General features: G+C 47.8%; 2 protein-coding genes across 14 annotated transcripts in view; one reads left to right on the forward strand and one right to left on the reverse strand.

Annotated features, from left to right (window-relative positions):
* The window catches only part of ANKRD13A (ankyrin repeat domain 13A), a 42180-nt gene extending 34504 nt beyond the window's left edge, over positions 1-7676 (reverse strand). For 2 of the 5 annotated variants that reach the window (XM_079949627.1, XM_079949629.1), the window contains exons 1-3: positions 7365-7674; positions 2502-2637; positions 1715-1839 (exon numbers count right to left, since the gene is read on the reverse strand). In XM_079949627.1, the coding sequence (XP_079805753.1) occupies positions 1715-1839; positions 2502-2637; positions 7365-7460 (357 nt within the window). In that variant the 5' untranslated portion in view covers positions 7461-7674. Of the gene's footprint in view, positions 1-1714; positions 1840-2501; positions 2638-7364 lie in introns of all 5 variants that reach the window. The other 3 variants (XM_079949626.1, XM_079949625.1, XM_079949628.1) reach the window with 3 other exon arrangements.
* A 2905-nt stretch (positions 7677-10581) lies between these two features.
* The window catches only part of GIT2 (GIT ArfGAP 2), a 37429-nt gene continuing 24670 nt past the window's right edge, over positions 10582-23340 (forward strand). For 6 of the 9 annotated variants that reach the window (XM_079949509.1, XM_079949502.1, XM_079949505.1 and 3 more), the window contains exons 1-9: positions 10582-10731; positions 12647-12780; positions 14326-14438; positions 15417-15522; positions 16792-16878; positions 16972-17102; positions 17771-17865; positions 20342-20387; positions 22817-22868. In XM_079949509.1, the coding sequence (XP_079805635.1) occupies positions 10680-10731; positions 12647-12780; positions 14326-14438; positions 15417-15522; positions 16792-16878; positions 16972-17102; positions 17771-17865; positions 20342-20387; positions 22817-22868 (816 nt within the window). In that variant the 5' untranslated portion in view covers positions 10582-10679. The remainder of the gene's footprint in view (positions 10732-12646; positions 12781-14325; positions 14439-15416; positions 15523-16791; positions 16879-16971; positions 17103-17770; positions 17866-20341; positions 20388-22816; positions 22869-23340) is intronic. The other 3 variants (XM_079949503.1, XM_079949507.1, XM_079949510.1) reach the window with 1 other exon arrangement.

The raw sequence follows: 23340 nt of genomic DNA on the forward strand, positions 1-23340 counted from the left end.
CACACGCTAGCAAAGTTATGCTTAAAATTCTACAAGGCTGGCTCAAGCAGTATGTGGACCGAGAACTCCCAGAAGTGCAAGCTGGATTTTGAAGGGGCAGAGGAACCAGAGACCAAATTGCAAACATGTGCTGGATTATGGAGAAAGCTAGAGAGTTCCAGAAAGACATCTACTTCTGCTTCATTGACTATGCAAAAGCTTTTGACTGTGTCGACCACAGCAAACTATGGCAAGTTCTTAATGAAATAGGAGTGCCTGATCACCTCATCTGTCTCCTGAGAAATCTCTATGTGGGACTAGAAGCTACAGTTAGAACTGGATATGGAACAACTGATTGGTTCAAAATTGGGAAAGAAGTACAACAAGGCTGTATACTGTCTCCCTGCTTATTTAACTTATATGCAGAATTCATCATGCCAAAGGCTGGGCTGGATGAATCCCAAACCGGAATTAAGATTGCCAGAAGAAATATCAACAACCTCAGATATGCAGATGACACAACCTTGATGGCAGAAAGTGAGGAGGAATTAAATAACCTTTTAATGAGGGTGAAAGAGGAGAGCGCAAAATATGGTCTGAAGCTCAACATCAAAAAAACCAAGATCATGGCCACTGGTGCCATCACCTCCTGGCAAATAGAAGGGGAAGAAATGGAGGCAGTGAGAGATTTTACTTTCTTGGGATCCATGATCACTGCAGATGAGCAGTCACGAAATTAAAAGATGCCTGTTTCTTGGGAGAAAAGCGATGATAAACCTAGACAGCATCTTAAAAAGCAGAGACATCACCTCGCCAACAAAGGTCCGTATAGTTAAAGCCATGGTTTTCCCAGTAGTGATGTATGGAAGTGAGAGCTGGACCATAAAGAAGGCTGATCGCCAAAGAATTGATGCTTTTGAATTCTGGTGCTGGAGGAGACTCTTGAGAGTCTCATGGACTGCAAGAAGATCAAATGCATCCATTCTTAAAGAAATCAGCTCTGAGTGCTCACTGGATGGACAGATCATGTAGCTGAGGCCATGGTTTTCCCAGTAGTGATGTATGGAAGGGAGAGCTGGACCATAAAGAAGGCTGATCGCCAAAGAATTGATGCTTTTGAATTCTGGTGCTGGAGGAGACTCTTGAGAGTCTCATGGACTGCAAGAAGATCAAACACATCCATTCTTAAGGAAATTAGCCCTGAGTGCTCACTGGAAGGACAGATCGTGAAGCTGAGGCTCCAATACTTTGGCCACCTCACTAGAAGCGAAGACTCCCTGGAAAGGACCCTGATGTTGGGAAAGATAGAGGGCACAAGGAGAAGGGGACGACAGAGGATGAGATGGTTGGACAGTGTTCTCGAAGCTACCAGCATGAGTCTGACCAAACTGCGGGAGGCAGTGGAAGACAGGAGTGCCTGGCGTAGTCTGGTCCATGGGGTCACGAAGAGTCGGACACGACTAAATGACTAAACAACAACTCAGAAGTCAATCTCCCAGTCATCTGTATTAAGCAGCAATTTAAAACACTCATACCATTGAGGTTGCAACCCTGCATGCACTTATTGCGAGCATGCTCAACTAAAGAATGGGTAGCTTCCCCCCAGGGTTTTCTCAGAAATTTTACATCTCGTCTATAACTGAGCTGAGGCCTATCTATGGCTTTTTAAATGAAGGTTATGGAATTAAAAAGAACTGGCAAGTTAAATAGGCATCATTCATGCCTCTCTATTTACCTCATTAATTTTTTGGAGCAATTCTGGGACCCCACCAAGAGTGGTGGACGTCTGGTGGTAATCCCTATGTTGCAGGATCATGTGGACCATCTCAGGATCCCCTGTGCTGACAGCTTCATGCAAGACTGGAAAAAAGACAAACAGAGGGAAGCTAAGAGAGAGGGAAAGGGATTCACATCTTGCTGGATACTTGGCAACTAGTGAGCCAGTTTAAACAAGAACATGAACTTTCACTACTGCTTTTCTGGAACTTTCTTAGCTCCCTGGACAGCCATCCTCAGAAGTTCCAGGGCCTGCCTACACCTTCTGCTGAAAGCATAGAAACATCTAGGCCTAGAATAGGCATGCTTTAGCCTGGTCAGATCTACTTTTCCTTTTGTTACTGGAGTCCCCAAATTTATCAAACAGAGTCACGTGCAAAAGACGTAACACTAGAATGAAAGAGCAGAGTGCCTCTGAGCTGTTTTCAGTACCAGAACTAAACTGGAGCTCATAAACCTGTCCTACAAAAGTTCACGCCTGCTTAACCCAAGCTTTCTTTGTTTCAAAAGTCTAATTTAAAGGGTAGTGGGAACTGTGTTGTTGGTGCCCTATTTAAACAAGTGGGAATTGGAATTCCTTGCCCAGGAATCCAAGTCGGTGGTTCCTTGAAGCACCAAATCAACAAGCGATTGACTAGTAGACCAACAGCTTTACCTTCTGCCCAACACTGGTCTAGGCCCTTCCTGAAGTTCTTCCTCTGTTCTCCTCCCTTTTGCTGCAAACATGCCTTGCTGCAACCCCTTACCTGTCCATCCCTGTGCATTTTCTTTGGTGACATCTGCTTTATGCCGCAGGAGGACTCTGACAGACTCGATGTATCCCAAAGAAACAGCAAGATGCAATGAGGTCCGGCCACGGGGATCACGCTGGTCTACATCCTGCTAAAAAGCCAATAGGCAGACCTCTTCTAAGGCCTCTGCTATAGTCAACACAAGTCATCAAGGATGTACAGAGCTAAATATGAAAGCTGACAATGTTTCATGGAGTCTATGCTGACAGCTTCAATGCTGTTGGTGTTGCTTATAAGGACACATAGGCAGGCAAGGTTAAAATGAGACAGCAATCCCAGGAGAAATCAAACTGATCATCCTTTATATAGAGATAAGTAAAACACCCTATGCAATGAAATTATGAAGAGACATGGAAGAAATTCTGGTCCCAAACTGCAGCTCATGTGGGGCACCCCACCAGCGGTCTGTGAAACAGACAGATTTTGCCTCCTTCAATGTTTTGCAATTAAGCATAAAACATTTTTCTCTTGGTAGGTTCCACCAGCATCCAACTCAAGCAGCAATCTTATACTGAGTCAGATCATTGGTCCCTTTAACACAATATTGTTTACTTTCCCCAAACTTGTGCTCTCCAGATATTCTGGATACAACTCCCCTCTGCCTTAGGGCCATTTTGGACTGCAATTCCCATCAGCCACAGCAAGAATGGCAGGAGGCATCTGGGTAGTGACAGGCTGGGGAAGGCTGGTCTACCCAAGAGTGGTGGCAGCTCTCTCAGATGGCAACTGGCCTTCCTATGCGAGATCATTTGGCTAGAGATGCTGAGCACTGAACCTGGGGCATTTGGTGGGCAGAGTTCGACCCCTGAGCTAGGATCTCCCCTGCAATAATCACGAAAGCACTTTCTATTTCAAACTGGAGCTCCACAAGAACTGTGTCAGCAAGTTCCTCCAGGCTCTTACAATTTCCCAGCTCTTTGTGAGTCTGTGGGTGGGCTTTGGGAGCGAACGGGGAAGCCTAGTCTGCTGGGACTTTATCTCACCGTCGTGCCTCCCCTCTTCACCAGCCCAGATTTCTCCTACAGGAGGGGTGAGGAATCTGTTGCTGGGCTCCAACTCCTATCATCCCTGACCATGGATTGGCTATGCCAGCTGGGAGGTGGGAGTCCAACAACCCACAGGTAAGCAGCATTCTTCAACCTTGGGTCCCCATATGCTGTTGAATGACAAAACCCACCATCCGCAGCCAGCTTAGCCTATGGTCAGGGATGGTAGGAGTTGCGGTCCAACAACATCTGGGGACCCAAGGCTGAAGAACACTGCAGGATCCTCTCCCACTGAGTATCCTGCAGGATGAGGCCTTCCTGCACAAGTGTTGGCCCAATAGGGTGAAGCCATCTTCTCTCCAGCACTTGCAAATGGAGACACTCACATTCTTCTGTGAATGTCCTAAGAGGCCTGGGACTGAGAGGGACTTCTGTGTACAAAGTCTATGTCCTCCCACTGTGTTATTCCCCCTCTTGTCCCCCCCCCCGAAAGCTGAAAAGAAGCTTTTGCCCCCACCCCGAAAAGAAGAATCTGGCCTCTGATTTTCTGTACCAGGAATTGCTGTCATCCTATTCAGCTACGAGAGGATGCTATGGCAAAATGCCTGCTGATGCATATACCAGGCAATAACCTTTACAAAGCAAACTTTGTAAAATGACTGGTGATATTATGGAAACAGATGGTCACTGGGATTGGACCCCCACTTGGGGGACGGACACGGACACACACACACGACAATGAGCACTCTTGACAGACCACTACAAAATGCAAACCACACAAGGCAGAGAAAGAGCCACTAGCATGCAAACAGCAACACACACTCGTGCCTTACCTAGGTCTTTCACTACTAGCTTTAGAAATCTGAAACAGAAGAGCATCTATAACTAAGGGGGGAAAGTAAAAATCAACAGTGAGCCAAAGAGGAAAGGTCATGATCATTTTCAGTACTGCTGGTGGGAGTTCTATTGTGTAATCAGTGCTGTACACAGCACTGCTTAGGGCAGCTTTCCCTAACCTGATGCCCTCCAGAGCGGTCCCAGCCAGCCATGTTCCCAACACACCACACATCAGTTTGTGCTGGTTGAGGCTGATGGGAGCCGTAGTCTGAATTTTCTGGAGACACTAGGTTGGCAATAGTGAGTTTAGGGCCGCGTGGGCCAACACACACAAACACACAAGTTACACTGAAGTTGTAAAGTTAGGCCCAACAACAGATAACCAGGTTTTTCACTGGCCAATGTCCCGCATTTCGGATGATTTAGCAATTAAGATTCAACCTATCTGCAGATTACCAAAACCTCACCAGCAATAAAATTGTATGTCTGCTGACTGCAGATTGGCTAACCTCTGTGTGAAGATGCATAAGGCTGCAGGGAAGATATCAAAGGATCCTGAGTTTGGTTCTGGCCATATGTAGATTATTTAAGCTTAACTGATAAACAAATCTTTAAATCACAGGTTCAGGCACAATCCCTATGCACACTTTCGTGGGATTAATTTAGTGAAATTTAGTTCCACAGTAAAAGAACTGCTAGTCCTTGTAAGAAGGAAAGACCGTATGTGATATTTTCCTTACCATTCAGAATTTCAGCTACACACCAGGACCTCTAAGTGACAATTGGCACCTGCTGCCAATTGCAAGTTGCAAGTTCCTTGGGGAAGGGGCCTGAGGTTTTGGGTGTATGTGTGTGTACGGAGACACACAATAACCACAACTGTGATAACAGATACATTTAAAACCAAGTTTAGCATTATGGGCCTAAGGGGTTATGGGGCAGGTTGGTCTATCTGAACACAGCAGTCCGCAAATTCCCAACTCAGCTCTAAGCCTGCGGGAAGCTCCTCCTGCCTTCAGAACTTGCCTAACACTGCACACAAATCACTCCTTCTGACTGGGCAGAGAAGGAAGTGAACAAATTGACCAACTTCTCCAAAAAGAAATCAGGTTTTTGGAGGGGTGGAGAAGAGCAATTCTCTGCTTTACCAACAACAGTAAAGAGTGGTTCACCTTAGCAAAGTCCCAGGTTTCCTTGTGGTCTCCTTCCATCTAGGCTAGCAAGCATGCTCATCCTCCTAGTGGCCTTGCTTCTTGGCCCCACTTGGACAGTTTCCAACATTTCCCAGACACCAACAACACTGTTTGTGGACCACCTGTAAACTTCAGTTAGAAGCCAGCTGGTCTTAAGAAAACCAGGCTGTTGTACAGTTGCTTTGGAGAACAGCCAGCATAGCAAGAAAAGAACGGGTGGCAAAGATGGAACAGGGGGAACATAACCAGAGAGCTCTGGGTTCAAATCCCCCCATCATGATGCTCACCAGGTGACCTTGGAACAGTCACTCAGCCCAGCCTCTCTCATAGGGGATGGATGCTCCTTAGAGGAAATGCAGAAAAACACACTTCCTGCTGTGATGCCCAAGTGAAAGAGAAAAACAAGGAAGATGCTCCCTTTAGAAAACCCCCTTTTGCCTCAATGTATCAGCTAGAGCCCTAGACATCAAATGCATCATTGCACTGCAGAAAAATTCATAACAGGTTCTGAAGCACAAGCTCAGTTGACCAGGACACTGACCTGGCGTGTAGATCACCTGAGCAAGCCGAGATGGTGCCTTAGAGCAGTGTTTCCCATTGGCCTACAACTCCCATCATCCCTAGCTAGCAAGACCAGTGGTCAGGGATGATGGGAATTGTAGTTCAAAAACAGCTGGAGGCCCAAGGTTGGGAAACACTGCCTTAGAAGGGTTGCAACTGCCATTTCCACTCTCTCAGTTTGAAACCATTTGCTAGAGTGGGCAGGATTCTACCAGTGGCATGGTGGGCTGCAAGCTCAAATAGTGGCCATTTCTGTGTTCTTTTGTGTCTGCCAAATGAAGGGTCCCCTACTACTTCCTTTGCCCCTTCTCATAACTCATTCTTTCCTATGAAGCTTTAGCTGCTGATGGCTTCTCTCATCCCTTTTCCTTTTATATATCTACCTATAGGCCTGAACAGAGGCAGAGATTCCATTTGGCCTCTCTGCTCTTATTTTGCATATCACAGGGATTAACTCTTCCAAAGCAGATTCATTCCCCCTCCCACTCATTTAGGGAGCCCTCAGCAGCACAGCCTGAGAATAAAGCATACTTTGTGCAGGTTTTTAATTGCTCCTGCTTTTTCACAGATCTCAGGTTGGCCTGACAAATCTGGTTTCTCTTTCCCGTAACTCCACATTTTTTTTTTAAAAAAGGAAACAGCCTAAACAGTACCTAAAAATAGTATGTAATTGCTATAAGGCTTTTAGAAAACCTGCAAGCCGGGAAATAACCAGGACAGCCTTCACCAACCTGGTGCCCACCAGATGTTTTGGACAACTCCCATCATCCCCAACCGGCAAGTGGTAGTCCAAAAGGGATGGAGGGCACCAGGTTAGAGAAGAATGAATTAGGATATGGAGGAGTCCACTGTAGGACCCCCGTTCTCCACCACCCTAAAAGCTTTGCTCTACTGAAAACATGGGTACACCCCCTGCCATGATGAATGTGTCCATCAACCCCTCTTGAGCCCTCCAGCCCTGAGCCAACAGACAGAGCCCTGGCTCCAGAGAAGACAGGGGCAGGAGCACTTGAGACTGGGGGCCACTTGCCCTCTCGCTGGCCCTCTCTCAGCCTAGCCTCCCTCACAGGGTTGTCATGAGGATGTTCTCATGCACATCCTACTGAAGCTCTTAGGAAGAAAGGAAAGACACGAAGGTGATCCACAGGTGCAACTGCTCAGAATCCACACAAACACCTGTGGAAGTCTTAAGAGCCCAGGTGTACCCTCCAACGCCACATGCCCCCCTTCCTCTTTTTTACCTTGTTCTTCAGCGCTTCTTCCAGCTTCTGGAAGTCATTATTCCAGACTAAGCCGTGCAAAGGGAACTTGCCGTCGGCGTCCCTCGAAGAGCTCATCCTGGGCCGATGGGCCCCTTCTCCCCCCACGTCAGGGCCCGGAGGGGGCACAACGCCTCGACACAGGCAGCCCACTCCTCTCAGGTCATGCCCTCCGCTGCCCCAATGCAGGCTGGGGAGCACCTCTCCGCCCCCCACGGTCGGGGCTGCCTCCCCCACCCCTCCTTTGGGTGCCCAGCGAAGCCCCTCACCCCTCTCGGAATCTGTGGGAAGTCCTCGTCAGCCCCCCGCTTATGGGCTCCCCCTAACCTTTCACCTTTCACCCCCACCCCACCGCTCCTACGCTGCTCCTCCTTCCTCGCCCCCCGCCAGGCCGACCCGCCCGGCCCCGCGCCCGCCTGTGGGGACCAGGAAGGAGGCCCCGGGAGGAGCAGGAGGAGGAGGAAGAACCGCGGCCCCCTCCCCTCGCGGGCGGGACGGCCTTCGCAGGCGGTGCCGGGAGGGGGGATCGCTCAGGGCAACCACCCGCCTTCCCTCGTCCGCTCCCTTGAAGCCGCGGGCGCCATGCTGCGTGCGGGCAAAAGCGTCAGCCCCGCCCCCCGACACACCCACGCTTCCTGCGCTGCCCGCCATGATGTCTGAGGGCGGCCAAAAGTCTCCTGGTACTCCGGCGGCCATCTTGGAAGAAGGCAACTGGTATTGTCTCTCTCTGCTTCGCTCGCGCTTCCCTCCGACCACCATAGTGACTAAGGGCGCCGTTGCCGCCGACGTAGACCAGGCGGCCATGTTTGGAGAGGGCGACGTATTCGCTTATCATAGAACCATAGAACTGTGGAATTGGAAGGGACCCCTGAGGGCCATCTAGTCCAGCTACGGCATCCTTGACAGATGGGCACCTGACTTCTGTTTAAATACTTAGAGTGAAGGAGAGTCCACCACCTTCCCAGGGCGTCCATTCCACTGCCAAACGGTTTTTGCTGTCAGAAAGCTTTTTGTGAGGTTTAATCAGAATTTCCTTTCTTAGCGTTTGAATCTACTGGTTTGGGTCCTACCCTCCGAAGCAGGAGAAACAAAAGCTCACTCCACCCTCTGGATGACAGCCCTCATATCCTGTATGTCTGGCCATCCTGTCCCCTCGCAGTCTCTTCTTTGCAGGCTCAACATCCCTAACTCCATCGACTAGACCTTGGCTGCCTTCCTCTGCACACCTTCCAGCTTAAACTGTGGCACCCAGAACTGGCCATCCCAGGTGGGATCTGACCAAGTCAGAACAAGCAAAGCCCAACCCAAATGCCTGGCCAAAGGCTGGTTGCTTTGGGTTCCCCGCTTCCCTCAGGGAAAGCCCAAGCCAGTGCCTCAGACCTGGAACAGACGCAGGACCTCAGAGCGAGCCTAGCTAAGTTGAGGTGCCACTTCTGGTGGGCTCAGCCATGGCTCAATTTCTAGCCAAGAGAGGTGCCATGGCCTCCCATTCTTCCTGGAAGGCTCCAAATCCCACCTAAATTGGGGGGGGGGTTACTTTTATTCAGGCAAATGGGAAGTGTACTGGTCCAAGGCAGAACCATAGCCGTTTGCCACTTTTGTTTTTCAAAATTAACCTCCAAGGGAGAAGCAGTTCATCTCTTCTATCCCAACGGTTCATTAGAAGAACTGTGACTTTAAGAACACCTGCCTGAGCTTGTTGTTTTCCTCCTCCCTCCCAATCTCTTTTTCCTTGTGGGTTGTGTATTTTAGATTGCGGAGCTAAGGGCAAAACTGTCTACTAGTTTTTGTAAGCTGCTTCGCCGCAGGGGTGTGTGTGGCTGAATAGCGAGACAGAAATGTTTTAGAATGATAGATGAAGGGGGAAGGCACGCCCGGGCACAGCCGGGGAAACTTGGAAGCGGGGGGGGGGGGGGGCTTTTACATACAAACCTGAAAAGCAGCTGCCTGGTCTCCCCAGTTCCCCTTCAGACGGGGGACTCATTGGCATTCAAGATGCATCTGCTTGTCTGTCTGGGAGCAGAAAATAGCAAATTTTCTTGGAACATCATTCATCACAGCCAGTGACATGCCAGGGGGGTTCAGCTTAAATAGCCACCCAAGGTGCCTCTTGGACAGGCTGTGGCTGTGCCAGCAAAGAGAACAGAGGGGAACTTGGCCTCTCCTTCGCTGGTTTGGAGGCTGCAGGACTACAGAGCAGGGAGGGGCTCACCAGACTGAGGAAGTGGTTTCATTGGGCAAGTAATATTTGCATGGGGTGCAGATGGAACCCTGGTTAACTCTGCTATCAGCACATGACTGGGGTGGCATGGTGGCTTAGGCCTGCCTAGAGCTGTACAATCCCAAATAGATAGATATCTAGTTGGCCACTGAGAATAGAAGGATGGACAAGATGGGTCCCCTTTGGTCATCCATTAGGCTCCACTTACCGTATGTCCTATTCTGATTTCACTGATTTCACAATGGGGCAAGGTCAGTAATTGCAGCACTGTGGAGAGCTCCAGGTGAGCTTTTATGAGGGCTTTATAGATAGATGATCACCTTCAAGGCTCTGCCCCTTCCTTGGATCAAAGGTTTAAAGAGGCAGGTCTCTGGCTTGGGACTGAATCACAGAATCATAGAATTGTAGAGTTGGAAGGGAACCCAAGGCTCATCTACTCCAATGTCCTAAAATGCAGGAAACTCAAGTAAAGCATCCATGACAGATGGGCATCCAACCTCAGCTTAAAAACCTCCAAGGAAGGAGAGTACACAACCTTTGGAGGGAGACCTTCCACTGTCGAATGGCTCTTACTGTCAGAAAGGTTTTTCTGATGTTTAGTCAGAATCTCTTTTCTTGTAACTTGAAGCCATGGGTTTGAGTCCTACTCTCCAGAGCAGGAGAAAACAAGCTTGCTTCATCTTCCATGGGACAGCCCTTCAGATATTTTAAGAGGGCTATCATATTAATTTTCTTCCCTAATTTTTCCCGGAGTGTCAATTTTATAAAAACAGTAGCACTAATAATGGACCACCTTTGCCCGCAACAAATATGGTCGCCGCATGCCTCGCCTTTCCCGGCGGCAAGATGGCCGCCCGAGGCCCCGCCCCAGCGTCTCTCGTCACGGACCCTCCGCGCGGCCATGGTGAGGTGCGCACTTGGCGCAAGCGGCTTGGCGAATGGCTCGGCTCGCGCGAGGAGGTGCGCTGGTGGCGCGCGCACGCGCAGGACGCCTTCCCCGTGACTGGCGGGGCTGAGAGGGACCCGTTAGCGGGAGCGGCGGCCCCCCGAGCGGCTCCACCCGGCCCGGCTAGGCCATGTCCAAGCGGCTGCGGAGCAGCGACGTGTGCGCCGATTGCAGCGCTCCCGGTAAGCGCCACGGGAGACCAGGGGCGGGCGGGGGGCCACCGCGGAGCTCGAAGGACCCAGGCGTCCGAGGGACCCAGGCACCCCAGGGCTGCCTCCCTCGTCACGGGGCTGCCGCGGGAGAGGCCGCCGGGGAAAGGGAGGGCTGCGATCCTGCTGAGGGGAGGCCCGTCTGGGGGTGTGCAGGGGGCCTCTGGGCATGTGCAGAGGGCCTCCCCTCGCAAGCGGGTGGGGGAAGGAGCAGGTGCCGAGGGGGCAGCTGTCGGGGGAGCCCCGCACCTCTCCGCTCTGGGCTTGGGGTGTCTGTGAAAGAGGGAGGGAGGGGTTTAAAGAGGGGGCCCCCATCTCCCCTTTGCACATGGGTTTCCCTCGCCCGCCTGGGAACAAGAGGCTTTGCTGGATGGGCCCCAGTAGCCTTCTGCAGGCTGTGCTCGGGTCCTTGCAAGGCGGGCTTCCCAAAGGCTTCCCCCGGCCCCGTGGGATGCAGGATGCTAGGCTAGAAAGGCCTTGGGCCTGATCCATCCACAGGTGGTTATGTTTTTCAAAATCACCAGCACCCAGCTTGGGGGCAGTTTGTGGGACACACCCTCTTCCCCCAGGGCCTTTGATGGAGATGACATTCTGGGCCCCAAACAGGAAACCAGCTGCGGAAATTGCGCGCCCTGCCTTGAGTTAATTGCAGGTGGCAAGAGAAAGCAGCAGCCAGTTCTCAGAAACCCAACCAGCTCTGCTTGTGGTGGCACAAGGGGTCCGAGCCCTTCCCCTGTACCTTGGATGAACGAGCCAGAATTGCCCCTGACACCAGAGCCTCGTGTGGCTACCAATGGTTGCCCCGTGGGCTGTTTTTGTGGATCTTCCTGCCACAGCGAATCTCAGGTCTGCCTCGTGGTCTGGGCACAATTCAAGGTACCGGCTCTGGATGATTTCTTCCTCCCCATTGCACCATCACGAAAGCATTACTTCAGCTCTGCCATTTCTGGGCTGAGTTCACACAGCCGAGGGCACTTGGGCATACACCACAACTGTGGCAGTCACTTCCCCCAGATCAGACAGAGGCAACTTTGGTAATCTGTGCCCCCAACTCAAAAACCCATGAGTTGTCCTTCTGTAAGTAAGTTGCCAACTTGTACTAGTTGGGGAGCCTGCCTAGCATCAAGTACAAAATATGTATACTGGCATACTGCACATAAATCCCAAATGAGAGCTCTGAGGTTAAGCGTAGATGCTCTTCTTTCTTGCAGCTTGCAATTCCACTTTGCTGCATTGTAAGTAAGTAGTTTTTAGGGTGGAGGCTGAGTTGCTGTGCTCTTGAAATGCACAGGGGACCCTAATAATTTATGTGGAAATGGGAATTGCTGGCTGTTTCAGCAGCCTTGCCCCATATCTTCCCCCACACTTAAACAAGTATGCAAGCATTTCTTCATTGTGTGCGTTCTTCAGCTCTTTCAGGGAGAACTGACAATTTCCCTCTCCTGTTCTTACAATTTCTCTAATAATGATGCACCTTTGCAGTAAAGACAGTAGTGCAACAGATGTTCTATTCAGCTTCAGTTCAAGAGATCTCATGCTTTGCCAGGCACCTTCCCATTCTGCTCCGGTTCACCAGACAGCTTGGCTTGTGACTCAAGGCCAAATCTGGCTTGATGCTTGTCATGCTTCCTGTTTTGCATGACCCTGGCATGTTCTTTGCAGCTTGTTTTAGCTCATGCCCTGGGTGCCTTCTCTGAGCTCAGTACAAATCCAGATTTCCTTCCTTGTTTGGTGATGCACAAAGTAGAGTTGTTTTTAAAATATAAAAACTGGACCTGAGAAACCCAAGCACTACCTGTGGCTGAAGTGGATGGTAGTGGAATTTCTTTGCAACAAACTCCTGCCTCTCTCTCTTCCTATGCTAAATGTGCCACTGTTTTTCTTTCAGACCCATGTTGGGCATCAGTTAACAGAGGAGTTCTGATTTGTGATGAATGCTGCAGTGTTCATAGGAGCCTGGGCCGGCACATCTCCCAAGTCAGGCACCTGAAACACACACCGTGGCCCACAACGCTGCTTCAGGTAACACACACTGGGCTCATCATGCCATTGAGCCTCGCTGCTGCCCATGCAAATGACCACCCCTCCTGCCTAACAGCTTCCCATAGTAGTCGTGTGTGGCCCAAAGGTGGACGGGGCAGAGGAAGAGAAGAGCTTGCTTGTGTAAAGCTTCCTTGTCTTGTCCTGCGAGGCCAAGGCTTACTTGTCAGGGACAGCCAAACAAGTGGCTGTGTAAGCACTTAAATTATAGTTTGGTGCTGTGTTTGGACCAATTTGTAAAGTGGATCTGAGTTGTGCTTTTCTCTTCTGTTCCTGATTCCACTTGCTTGCAAGTAAACCTGTTTGGTTCAAATGGAGCTTAAACATCCAATTGATACGTTGCAGGTCCAGAGGACTATCCAGTCTTAGAGTCCTCTTTTTCTTTTTATGCACTTGTATGGGTGTGTTCCAGGGTTTTCTCTTCATATTTGTGTGTCAAAACTGCTTTATTGCAGAGAGTGCCTTGTTCTTCATAAACCTCCACCTTTCCTCCAGTAAACTTCCTTGCTGTTGAAGCAACTCTTTTATCTGTGAGCCTGTTCAGTGGCAACACCCTCCTGCATTCCTCCTGCTTCTGGGACTCCTATGGGGGTAGCAAGTTGGCCACTGGGAGGACAGGATGCTGGGCTAGATGAGCTCTCTTTGATCTGGTCCAGTAGCCAGGCTCTTATAGGAAGAGCAGGAAAACACTGACCTATGGAATGCATATCACAACCAAATGCTTTCTCCCAATTTAATGATTCTGTTTGTCAACATTCCCTAACATTTTGCTTTTCGTGCTTTTTAATGTTTTATAATGTAACTGCAGTTGTGTGGGGGGGGGGGGAAATGCCTGCAAGAAAGGCTGTTTTCCCCCTTTCACAGCTGGCAATATAAAATCAGAAGGCTTGTGGTTGTTTCTTTAAAAAGCATCCTGCCAAGTGTTTTGGGGCCACATAAAACAGTAGCTAATTAGACATAGGTTCCTTTACTGAAAATAGTTTAGCAGGCAAAGGAGGAAAAAACTCCAGGAAACGTCTTGAGCTTATCGGTTATTTCATTTATGGTTTGATTGATTCTGGTGTTGTGTGTTAAAACAGCTCTGGGTTTGGTTTTTTTAAACAATCAAGCATTATGTAAATTTTAATAAATAAAATAAATTTTTGAAGAACTAATGAAATGAGACACAAATGGCAAAAAGACAGAATGTTGTGGATCAATGAACATTGCTGAATGTGTCCAGAGATTGACTATGCAGCAGACTTCAAAACTGGTCTGGGGCCTTTTGAAATGGTGAAGTGGATGTTTTTTGCACATTAAACCCAATACTCTAACCCTTAACTTTATTCTAAAGGTCAACAAAACTTTGAGCAGAGCCTTGAGAAGGGCTGTTTCTGTAATAAATGCTGGTGCATTATAGAACGTTTGCAGAGTACACCTGCAGAGCTCCATGCCAGCAACAGGACAACTGTCACCTAGCGTCTAAGTTGCTCTGGACAAGAGGAAGACACCAACTCCATGCTTTGTATTCTGCTTTGTTTTTTGCAGATGTTGGAAACCTTGTACAGTAATGGGGCTAACTCCATCTGGGAACATTCATTGCTGGATCCTGCATCTGTCATGAGCGGAAGGCGCAAAGCAAACCCCCAGGACAAAGTTCAGTAAGTTGGATCGGGGGGGGGGGAGCAATGCCTCTATCTTCCCTAGAGGGCCAAAGGGGCAAACCCACGGCAACCTCCAACAAACCATGGCCAGGGCTGGAGCTGATGTGAGCCAATCCTGATCGTGCCTCCCACATTGCCCAAGCAGAGGAAAACACTCTTGGTGGCAGATGTGACTAAAATGGAGAAAGCCGCTTTATTCAGAGAGCTATTTGGGCCTGGGCGTTGGAGGAGCACACCGGATCAAAATGTCAGAAGTGTGGCTGAGTCCATGGCCTCCTGCTGCTGGAGGAGCACGATTGGGATGCTTGTTTCAAATCAGCATGTGAAATTCAGACCACCTCTGTGGTCTCCTGGGCCATGGCATCTCTTGCATGGCATGCTTCCTCTCCCCATCAAATGCAATTTTTTCTCGCCATCCTTCGCCAATGGGGACATTGAGTATTTTTATAGAAAGTGAATTATTTTTAAAATATTATTGCATTGTTGTTGTTGTTGTTGTTGTTGTTGTTGTATCTCACCCATCTGACGGGTTTCCCCAGCCACTCTGGGCAGCTTCCAGCATATATAAAAACATAATAAAACATTACACATTAAAAGGCTTCCCTATTCAGGGCTGCCTTCAAATGTCTTCTAAAGGTTATATAGTTACTCATCTTCTTGACATCTGATGGGAGGGCATTCCACAAGGTGGGTGCTACTACTGAGAAGGCCCTCTGCAAGTGTTCATCTTACCCACAGGATTACGGCCTTAGTTTCAAGCTAAAGGTGCTTAATTAGGGATCACAGGTGCAACTACTGAGTAAAAGGCATTGGGAGCAAGACTTTGTCAAAAGCCTTACTGAAATCAAAATACATTACATCCACAGCATTCCCCTGTTCCACCAAGCTTGTAACTATCCAAAAGTAGATCTCACTCATGAGACGTTTTAATGCTCTTCTGTGGTGTAGTTCCTTTTCCTTTTGATTCACTTGTAGCCCCAATAAAGCCGAATTCATCAGAGCAAAGTATCAGATGCTGGCCTTTGTTCATCGCTTACCATGTCGGGATGATGACAGTGTGACTGCCAAAGACCTTAGTAAGGTAAGATTCCCTCATATGAAGACCTCTGAGTTTGGATCAGGCTGAAGGCCCATCTAGTCCAACATTCTGTACTCACTAGATGCCCACTTTATGGGTAGGTAGCTGATCAGGATGTGTTCCATCCACAATATTTAGCTGCCACCCTGACACTTTGTGGGGAAAGGTATGATTGAGTCCTAAATGCTTCAGAGGCCACTCTGTGTCAAAATCCAAATTCTGATTCAGAAAAAAGAAACTTAATATTTCTTTTTTTTTACTAATGAGGAATTGAAAAAATAACTTCATTTTTTACAGAATTGGATGAAATTTACAGGCATAGTAGCCCCTCCTGATTGGATAAAGGACAACCAAATTAGACACAAAAAGGTTTAGGATTCCCCCCCTCCCCCGCTGGGCTCATCTGTAAAATTCATCCCTTCTACCCCCCAAAAGAGAACCATCAATACTTAAAAAAAGAAAAAAGTAAATATTTCTCCAGAAATGGACTAACTTTTCAGGCAGGGTAGCCCCTTTTGTGTGTTTACAATTTGGGGGTAGTTAAAAATGATTCATTTAATTGTTTTATAAACAACTTGTATGAAAAAAAGGGTACATCAAAGGTGAGAAATTTGCCAAATAACAGACAAATCAGCCCAGGGATTTTAGTGCTTGGTGTCTTTGAAGTTGATTTTGAGCAGGGGGAGAACTAGAAAGGATTTGCTTCCTTCCCTGTGATATATTGTGGGCAACAGTTCCATTATGAAATCTTAGAGGTGTCCCTTGGAAAATAACCTGCAAAATTTTGGAAGGTAAGATGTAGGGGCCAGAGGGTTACAATGAATGAAAACTAAGAAACACAGCTTCAGGCTTGTATTCTGCTCAGTGACATCAGTTAAATCTTAAGTGTGAAGCTGATCTGAGTGGATGTTTTTATGAGAGACAGAGAAACATCTGTCACTCCCTCCACACCAGCCTTCCCCAGCAGAGAGCCCTCCAGGTGTTTTGGGCTGCAGCTGGGATGGACGGGTGTTGGGGGCCCCAGGTCACCTGGAGAGCTGCAGGTCAGGGGAGGTTGCTCCACTCCGCCTGCCATTTGATAAACCTTTTTCATGTCTCCACACCTTATTTGTCGGTTGTAGCTGGCAGGTGGCTAGAGGCCAGCCTCAGCGTCCCCCAAAGCAAGCCCCTCTGGGAATCCCTGGAAGGAGTTTCTGGGACTGTCAGCACAGGTTTCTCAGCTGCGGTGAGGCAAGAGAAAATTCTCTGCTGACCTCTCTCTCTCCCTTTCAGCAACTCCACTCGAGCGTCAGGACGGGGAACCTGGAGACCTGTTTGCGGCTTCTCTCTCTGGGTGCCCAGGCCAACTTCTTCCATCCAGTAAGAGAAGGCCTTTCCATGAGCTTGGCCAGCATTGCTTTGGGCTGGTCTGAAGCAGCTTCTCAGCAAATGCCTGTTAACTCCCCTTTGCAGGAGAAAGGGAACACCCCGCTGCACGTAGCTGCCAAGACGGGTCAGATTTTACAAGCGGAGTTGTTGGCGGTGTATGGGGCTGATCCTGGCACACAGGACTCCAGTGGGAAGACGCCTATTGACTATGCAAAGTGAGCCATTTCAAGCTTGGGGTGGGGGTATTGTTGGCAGGAAAAAAAACTAAGAGCAAGTTCCCAAATCTCTTTTGGAGTGGGTGGGAGATGGACCAAACCTCCTTACTATTGAATTTTGCTGTTTAGTGACATGAAAAACTTTCTCACCGTATCCCTTCCTCTGTTTCTGAGGCAACGGAGGATCTCTGCAGCTAGGTTAGAAGGAGGAGCTCTATGTGCTGTGGGATGCTTTCACCCAGTTAAAATAAGGCATGGTGGTTTTCAGTGCCTTATTTTAGATAGCAAACCTGTGCAGTACAGTGGTACCTTGGGTTAAGAACTTAATTCATTCCGGGGGTCCGTTCTTAACCTGAAACTGTTCTTAACCTGAAGCACCACTTTAGCTAATGGGGTCTCCTGCTGCTGCCGTGCTGCCGTCATGCGATTTCTGTTCTCACCCTGAAGCAAAGTTCTTAACCCCAGGTACTATTTCTGGGTTAGCAGAGTCTGTAATCTGAAGCGTCTGTAACCCGAGGTACTACTGTAGTATATTTCACTCACTCTGTGAGTAGGATTGCAGCCTCAGAAGTCACCTGCAACAGATTTTTATTTTTGTTCTTACTGATGTTTTCAACTCAACAGTAGTGATTTCTGAATGAATCTCCCACCCACCTTTTGCCCAATAGGCAAGGAGGGCACCATGAGCTGGCAGAACGCCTTGCGGAAATCCAGTACGAGCTCACAGACAGGCTGGCATTCTATCTTTGTGGCAGAAAACCTGGTAAGGGTCTGACTAGGTTTATTTCATGTTATTGTGGTTATTTCATTTCCCCCCATAAAATTTGTATATCAGTTGATTGCTAAAAATAAACAAACTTCAGAGTAGTGTCTCATACCCTCCAACATTTCTCTGATGAAAATAGGGATGTCCCATTCCATAAATAGGGAAAATAGGGATTTCCCATTCCATATTGGTGGGCAAAAAAAATGAGAGGCACAAATACAAGATGGGTGAAAAGAAAAAGCCAATGCAATTCTGGGCTGCATCAATAGGAGTATAGCATCTAGATCAAGGGAAGTAATAGTGCCACTGTATTCTGCTCTGGTCAGACCTCACCTGGAGTACTGTGTCCAGTTCTGGGCACCACAGTTCAAGAAGGACACTGACAAACTGGAACGTGTCCAGAGGTGGGCAACCAAAATGGTCAAAGGCCTGGAAACGATGCCTTATGAGGAACGGCTAAGGGAGCTGGGCATGTTTAGCCTGGAGAAGAGGAGGTTAAGGGCTGATATGATAGCCATGTTCAAATATATAAAAGGATGTCACATAGAGGAGGGAGAAAGGTTGTTTTCTGCTGCTCCAGAGAAGCGGACACGGAGCAATGGTTCCAAACTACAAGAAAGAAGATTCCACCTAAACATTAGGAAGAACTTCCTGACAGTAAGAGCTGTTTGACAGTGGAATTTGCTGCCAAGGAGTGTGGTGGAGTCTCCTTCTTTGGAGGTCTTTAAGCAGAGGCTTGACAAGCATATGTCAGGAGTGCTCTGATGGTGTTTCCTGCTTGGCAGGGGGTTGGACTCGATGGCCCTTGTGGTCTCTTCCAACTCTATGATTCTATGATTCTAGAAAGCAAGTGGGAGTGTGGATGAACCCATAGTCTCAACCGCAGCTAAGAGATTAGGAGCGGCGTGTAGAAATCCCATACTCCTTTTTTCTCTCTCTTACAGGTTCCCATACACTCATCCACAGTTGAAGAGTACATGTGCACCAAGTCTTAATCATGTTTAGCACTAATCAGGTTCCCCTCTTAACCAGGGTCTGCAAGCTCACTTCAGTCTCTGGTTATTTTCTCTGCTACATTCCCACCTGGCCAGCCACTGTGGGAAGGAGGTTGCTGGATTAGATGGGCGCTTGGCCGGATCCAGCAGGGCTCTTCCTACATTCTTTATTGCAACTGGAGAGCCAGTGTGGCTGGCGTGCTGGACGAGGACCTGGGATATCAGGGTTCAAATCCCTCCTTGCCCATGAGGCTCACTGGGTGTGACCTTGTGCCAGTCACTGAATCACTGCCTCTCTGCCTCACCTACTTCACTGGGTAGGTAAAGGAGGGTTGTTTGGGGGAATAAACGTGAAGAGGGAGAACATATGGCACCCTGGAGCACCATGGAGGAAAAGATGGGATAAAAATGCTGTTTGTAGAATAAGAGTAAGAGTAAAAAAGAAAAAGACAATAAAATTATCAGTAAAAACAGTTCAAAAAAGCTGTTAAAACATCCAAAAACTTAAAAGTCAGTGATAAGCTAAAAATGGATTAAAACCCATGTCAGCATTCTCCATATCTGAGAAGGCTTGTCAAAGCCAAAATGTTTTTAGCAGGTGCCAAAAAGAGTGCAGTGGAGGTGCCTGCCTGAAGTCAACAGGCAGGGAGTTCCAAAGTGTAGGTGCTGCCACACTAAAAGATTTCTTGCTAAGGCAGAACAATAATTAGGTGGCCCCTGTAACTGTGCTGGTTTTGTCGATGGAATCAGTTGAGGGGCAGATCTGGGGTCCCTTTATGTACTGTTAGTAACACCTTGAAGATGGCTCGCTAGCAAGTGGGCAGCTTCTGCAAGTCCCTGAGCAGAGGTAGTCTTATGTTCTATCCTGCTTTGCTTCTAGAGAGCTCAGAGTGGAGTCCATGGCTCATGCATCCCCCCGCATCTACTTGTTTGAGAAGTGGTCCAGCAGGAATGGGGGGGGGGCACATATGTTCATCCTGGGTCGCCATTATCTTTTAACCCCACATGGACTGACATGACTTCTGTAGCTCAAGGGAGGAGAGACTTTAGACTTGCAGGAACTACTTGACTTTTTCCTAGAACTGCAGTCTGGTATAAAATATGTATTCTGATCCCAGGAATTGGTTTGGAGTACCAGAACTGAGGTGAGCTCACATTCCTTTCACACAGAAATCCACACCTGGTGACACCCATGCTTCATTCACTTCTGCAGTCTAGTTTGGGTGTGGGAGGGGTCATTCTGTTGCTGCTATAAGCAGATGGGAGTCAGAAACCCTTACCGATCTACTGCAGGAGATCCAGATGTGCTTCTGCCTGTCCTAGCCCTGCCAGAATGCCGCCCTCAGACCTCTCCAGTTCATGCAAGCACTGAAAAGGCTGCTCAGCTGAATCAAGTTGTGGCTTGTGGAGAACTGTGGGTTGAGATAATGACATGATCCTTTCTCGCACCTAATGCTCTTTTGAAACTTCATTTTCAGATCACAAAAGTGGACAACATTTTATTATACCTCAAATGGCAGACAGGTAAGAATGCAGACTAAGCACTAATAATATGTGGTAATAGTAATGTTGGCCAAATCAAATGACAGTCATAGATTCGTTTGATTGTCAAGAGTGATGGGCGCTCAAGCTTTGCTTTTTGTCTTCCTTCTCCTTGCAACCTCTCCTTGTCTTCTGTTAATTGATTGAGGTGCCTAAAGTCTTTTCTGATTGGTGGGGCAGATGTTGATAAATAAGGCAATAACATTAATAAATTTAATTGATATTTTTTCTCCTGCTGCGGTCCCTTGGGGATTAAGACGGCTGTAAGTAGTTCAGTAGTTTAATTTACCAATTAACTCTGCTATGTGAGGGTTGAAAATTAGGTACTTATCACAAAACACACTGATAACTCAGCTGTGCACTAGAAAGTGTGGACAATAAGTGTGGGTTGGTTGTTTCATTTCTGTGTATTATGTGACCTATTTTTGCAGAAGTTGTTAAACTGAGGGTTAAACTGAGGGTCTGTGTTCTGGCCAGCGCACCCTTTCATCTCAGAAAGATTTATCTCAAAAGATTACTCAGGACAGGGCTTTGAGTGTGGCTGCCCCTGTTCTGTGGAATAACATCCTGCCCCTTATCTGGACCCTCCGGAAAGAGTTGAAGACATTTTTGTTCCAACATACCTTCCTAGCTGGACAATTGGGTCTTTGCCATGAATGTCTAGTCTGTATGGTTTTAGGTTTGTTTTAAGTGTATGTGGGTGTTTTTGGGTTGGGGAGGTTGTGTGTGTGTGTTTAAATTGTTTTTTCCTGCTCCCCTCCCTCTGTTTTTTTATTGTACATCACCTTGAGATGATTCTGTTGAAGGCGATCAATACATTTAGATGGGGCGCAGGGGTACACATACCCCTAAACCTTTTGTGAATCTTTGTACTTTTGTCCATTTACTGTATTTATTTTCCCTGATTTGAACTATAAAATGGTGATTTTCTTGAGTTAAAATGAGAGTACCCCTAAACATTTTTTTAGGGGGAAAAGCCCTGAATATACCTTTAGGTTATCTCTCAGGGCGTGTGTAATTAAGTTTATATCAGTCTATAGGCTGACATTCTAGCAGAAACTGTCCACAAGCCTGCCTGCTATGAGAAGCAGATAGATAGATTAGATAGATAGATAGATAGATAGATAGATGATATAAAAGCATCAAGCAGCACTTCACACAAGCTTTCTCTGGATCCCTTTTAGAATTCGGTTAATCACTTAAATAACATACATGTTACTGCGATTAACAAAACAGGTTTTATATTTATGTGGCAAACCATTTCCCCTTCCTTCTTCATTAGCTGCTTTCACCAAACTGGGAGGGGTGGCTAACACCCCAGAGGACAGGGTGTTTTTGGGTTGGGGAGGTTGTGTGTGTGTGTTTAAATTGTTTTTTCCTGCTCCCCTCCCTCTGTCAAAACGACCTTGACAGATTAGAGAACTGGGCCAAAACAAACAAGATGAATTTTAATAGGGAGAAATGTAAAGTATTGCACTTGGGCAAAAAAAATGAGAGGCACAAATACAAGATGGGTGACACCTGGCTTGAGAGCAGTACATGTGAAAAGGATCTAGGAGTCTTGGTTGACCACAAACTTGACATGAGCCAACAGTGTGACGCGGCAGCTAAAAAAGCCAATGCAATTCTGGGCTGCATCAATAGGAGTATTGCATCTAGATCAAGGGAAGTAATAGTGCCACTGTATTCTGCTCTGGTCAGACCTCACCTGGAGTACTGTGTCCAGTTCTGGGCACCACAGTTCAAGAAGGACACTGACAAACTGGAACGTGTCCAGAGGAGGGCAACCAAAATGGTCAAAGGCCTGGAAACGATGCCTTATGAAGAACGGCTAAGGGAGCTGGGCATGTTTAGCCTGGAGAAGAGGAGGTTAAGGGGTGATATGATAGCCATGTTCAAATATATAAAAGGATGTCACATAGAGGAGTTAGAAAGGTTGTTTTCTGCTGCTCCAGAGAAGCGGACACGGAGCAATGGTTCCAAACTACAAGAAAAAAGATTCCACCTAAACATTAGGAAGAACTTCCTGACAGTAAGAGCTGTTCGACAGTGGAATTTGCTGCCAAGGTGTGTGGTGGAGTCTCCTTCTTTGGAGGTCTTTAAGCAGAGGCTTGACAACCATATGTCAGGAGTGCTCTGATGGTGTTTCCTGTTTGGCAGGGGGTTGGATTCGATGGCCCTTGTGGTCTCTTCCAACTCTATGATTCTATGATTCTATTCTATGATTCTATGATAAAAAATGAAATGCAGTATAAAGCAAGAGGACTAAACTACAACTGTGTCTGCATTCTTGGTCAAGGAATGACAGGCGCGTAACTTTAATTTTCACCCCTCTTTGTTTATTCCTTGCCTAGTGGTGCTTCCAAGGTTCAGGTGTCAATAAATACAGTGATCACTTCTTTCTCTCATAGCAGTTTAGATTTGTCAGAACTGGCCAAAGCAGCTAAGAGGAAGCTTCAGTCGGTGAGTAACATTTTCTCTCTGCTTCCCCGCCCTCAGCTTTGGCTTTTCAGGGAGGAGGATTGGACCCTGGGTGGGACTGGGGAGGGTGCAGAGGGTGGGTTGGATACAGAGGGAGTACAGCTTACCAGGAGTCTTGAGTGCGGAAAGCAACAGGGACGAAGGAACAAGCCTTAAGGGCTTTTTTAGATTTTTATATCCTTCACTTTAAAGAGTGCGTTGCTGGTGTTAAACTCCTGGGAGTAGCCAGCAGCAACTCGAGGAGCATTTGGCCCTTGCTGAGGTGCCAGTGGATTGACTGCTGGAAGTTGGCAGCCCTTGCTGGCTGAGTGCAGATTGTGCCACATTGAGTTTGTACCACATTGTCCCTCATCTGCCCCCCCCCCCGCCCGTTTGCATGCTCTAAAGAGCCACCATCCTGCCACGGACTTGATGTCAATAGAATTGCCCCAGACACCCTTGTTTGAGTGGGGCA

Source organism: Podarcis cretensis (genome assembly GCF_951804945.1).
Source record: "Podarcis cretensis genome assembly, chromosome: 13".
Classification (NCBI taxonomy): Eukaryota; Metazoa; Chordata; class Lepidosauria; order Squamata; family Lacertidae; genus Podarcis; species Podarcis cretensis.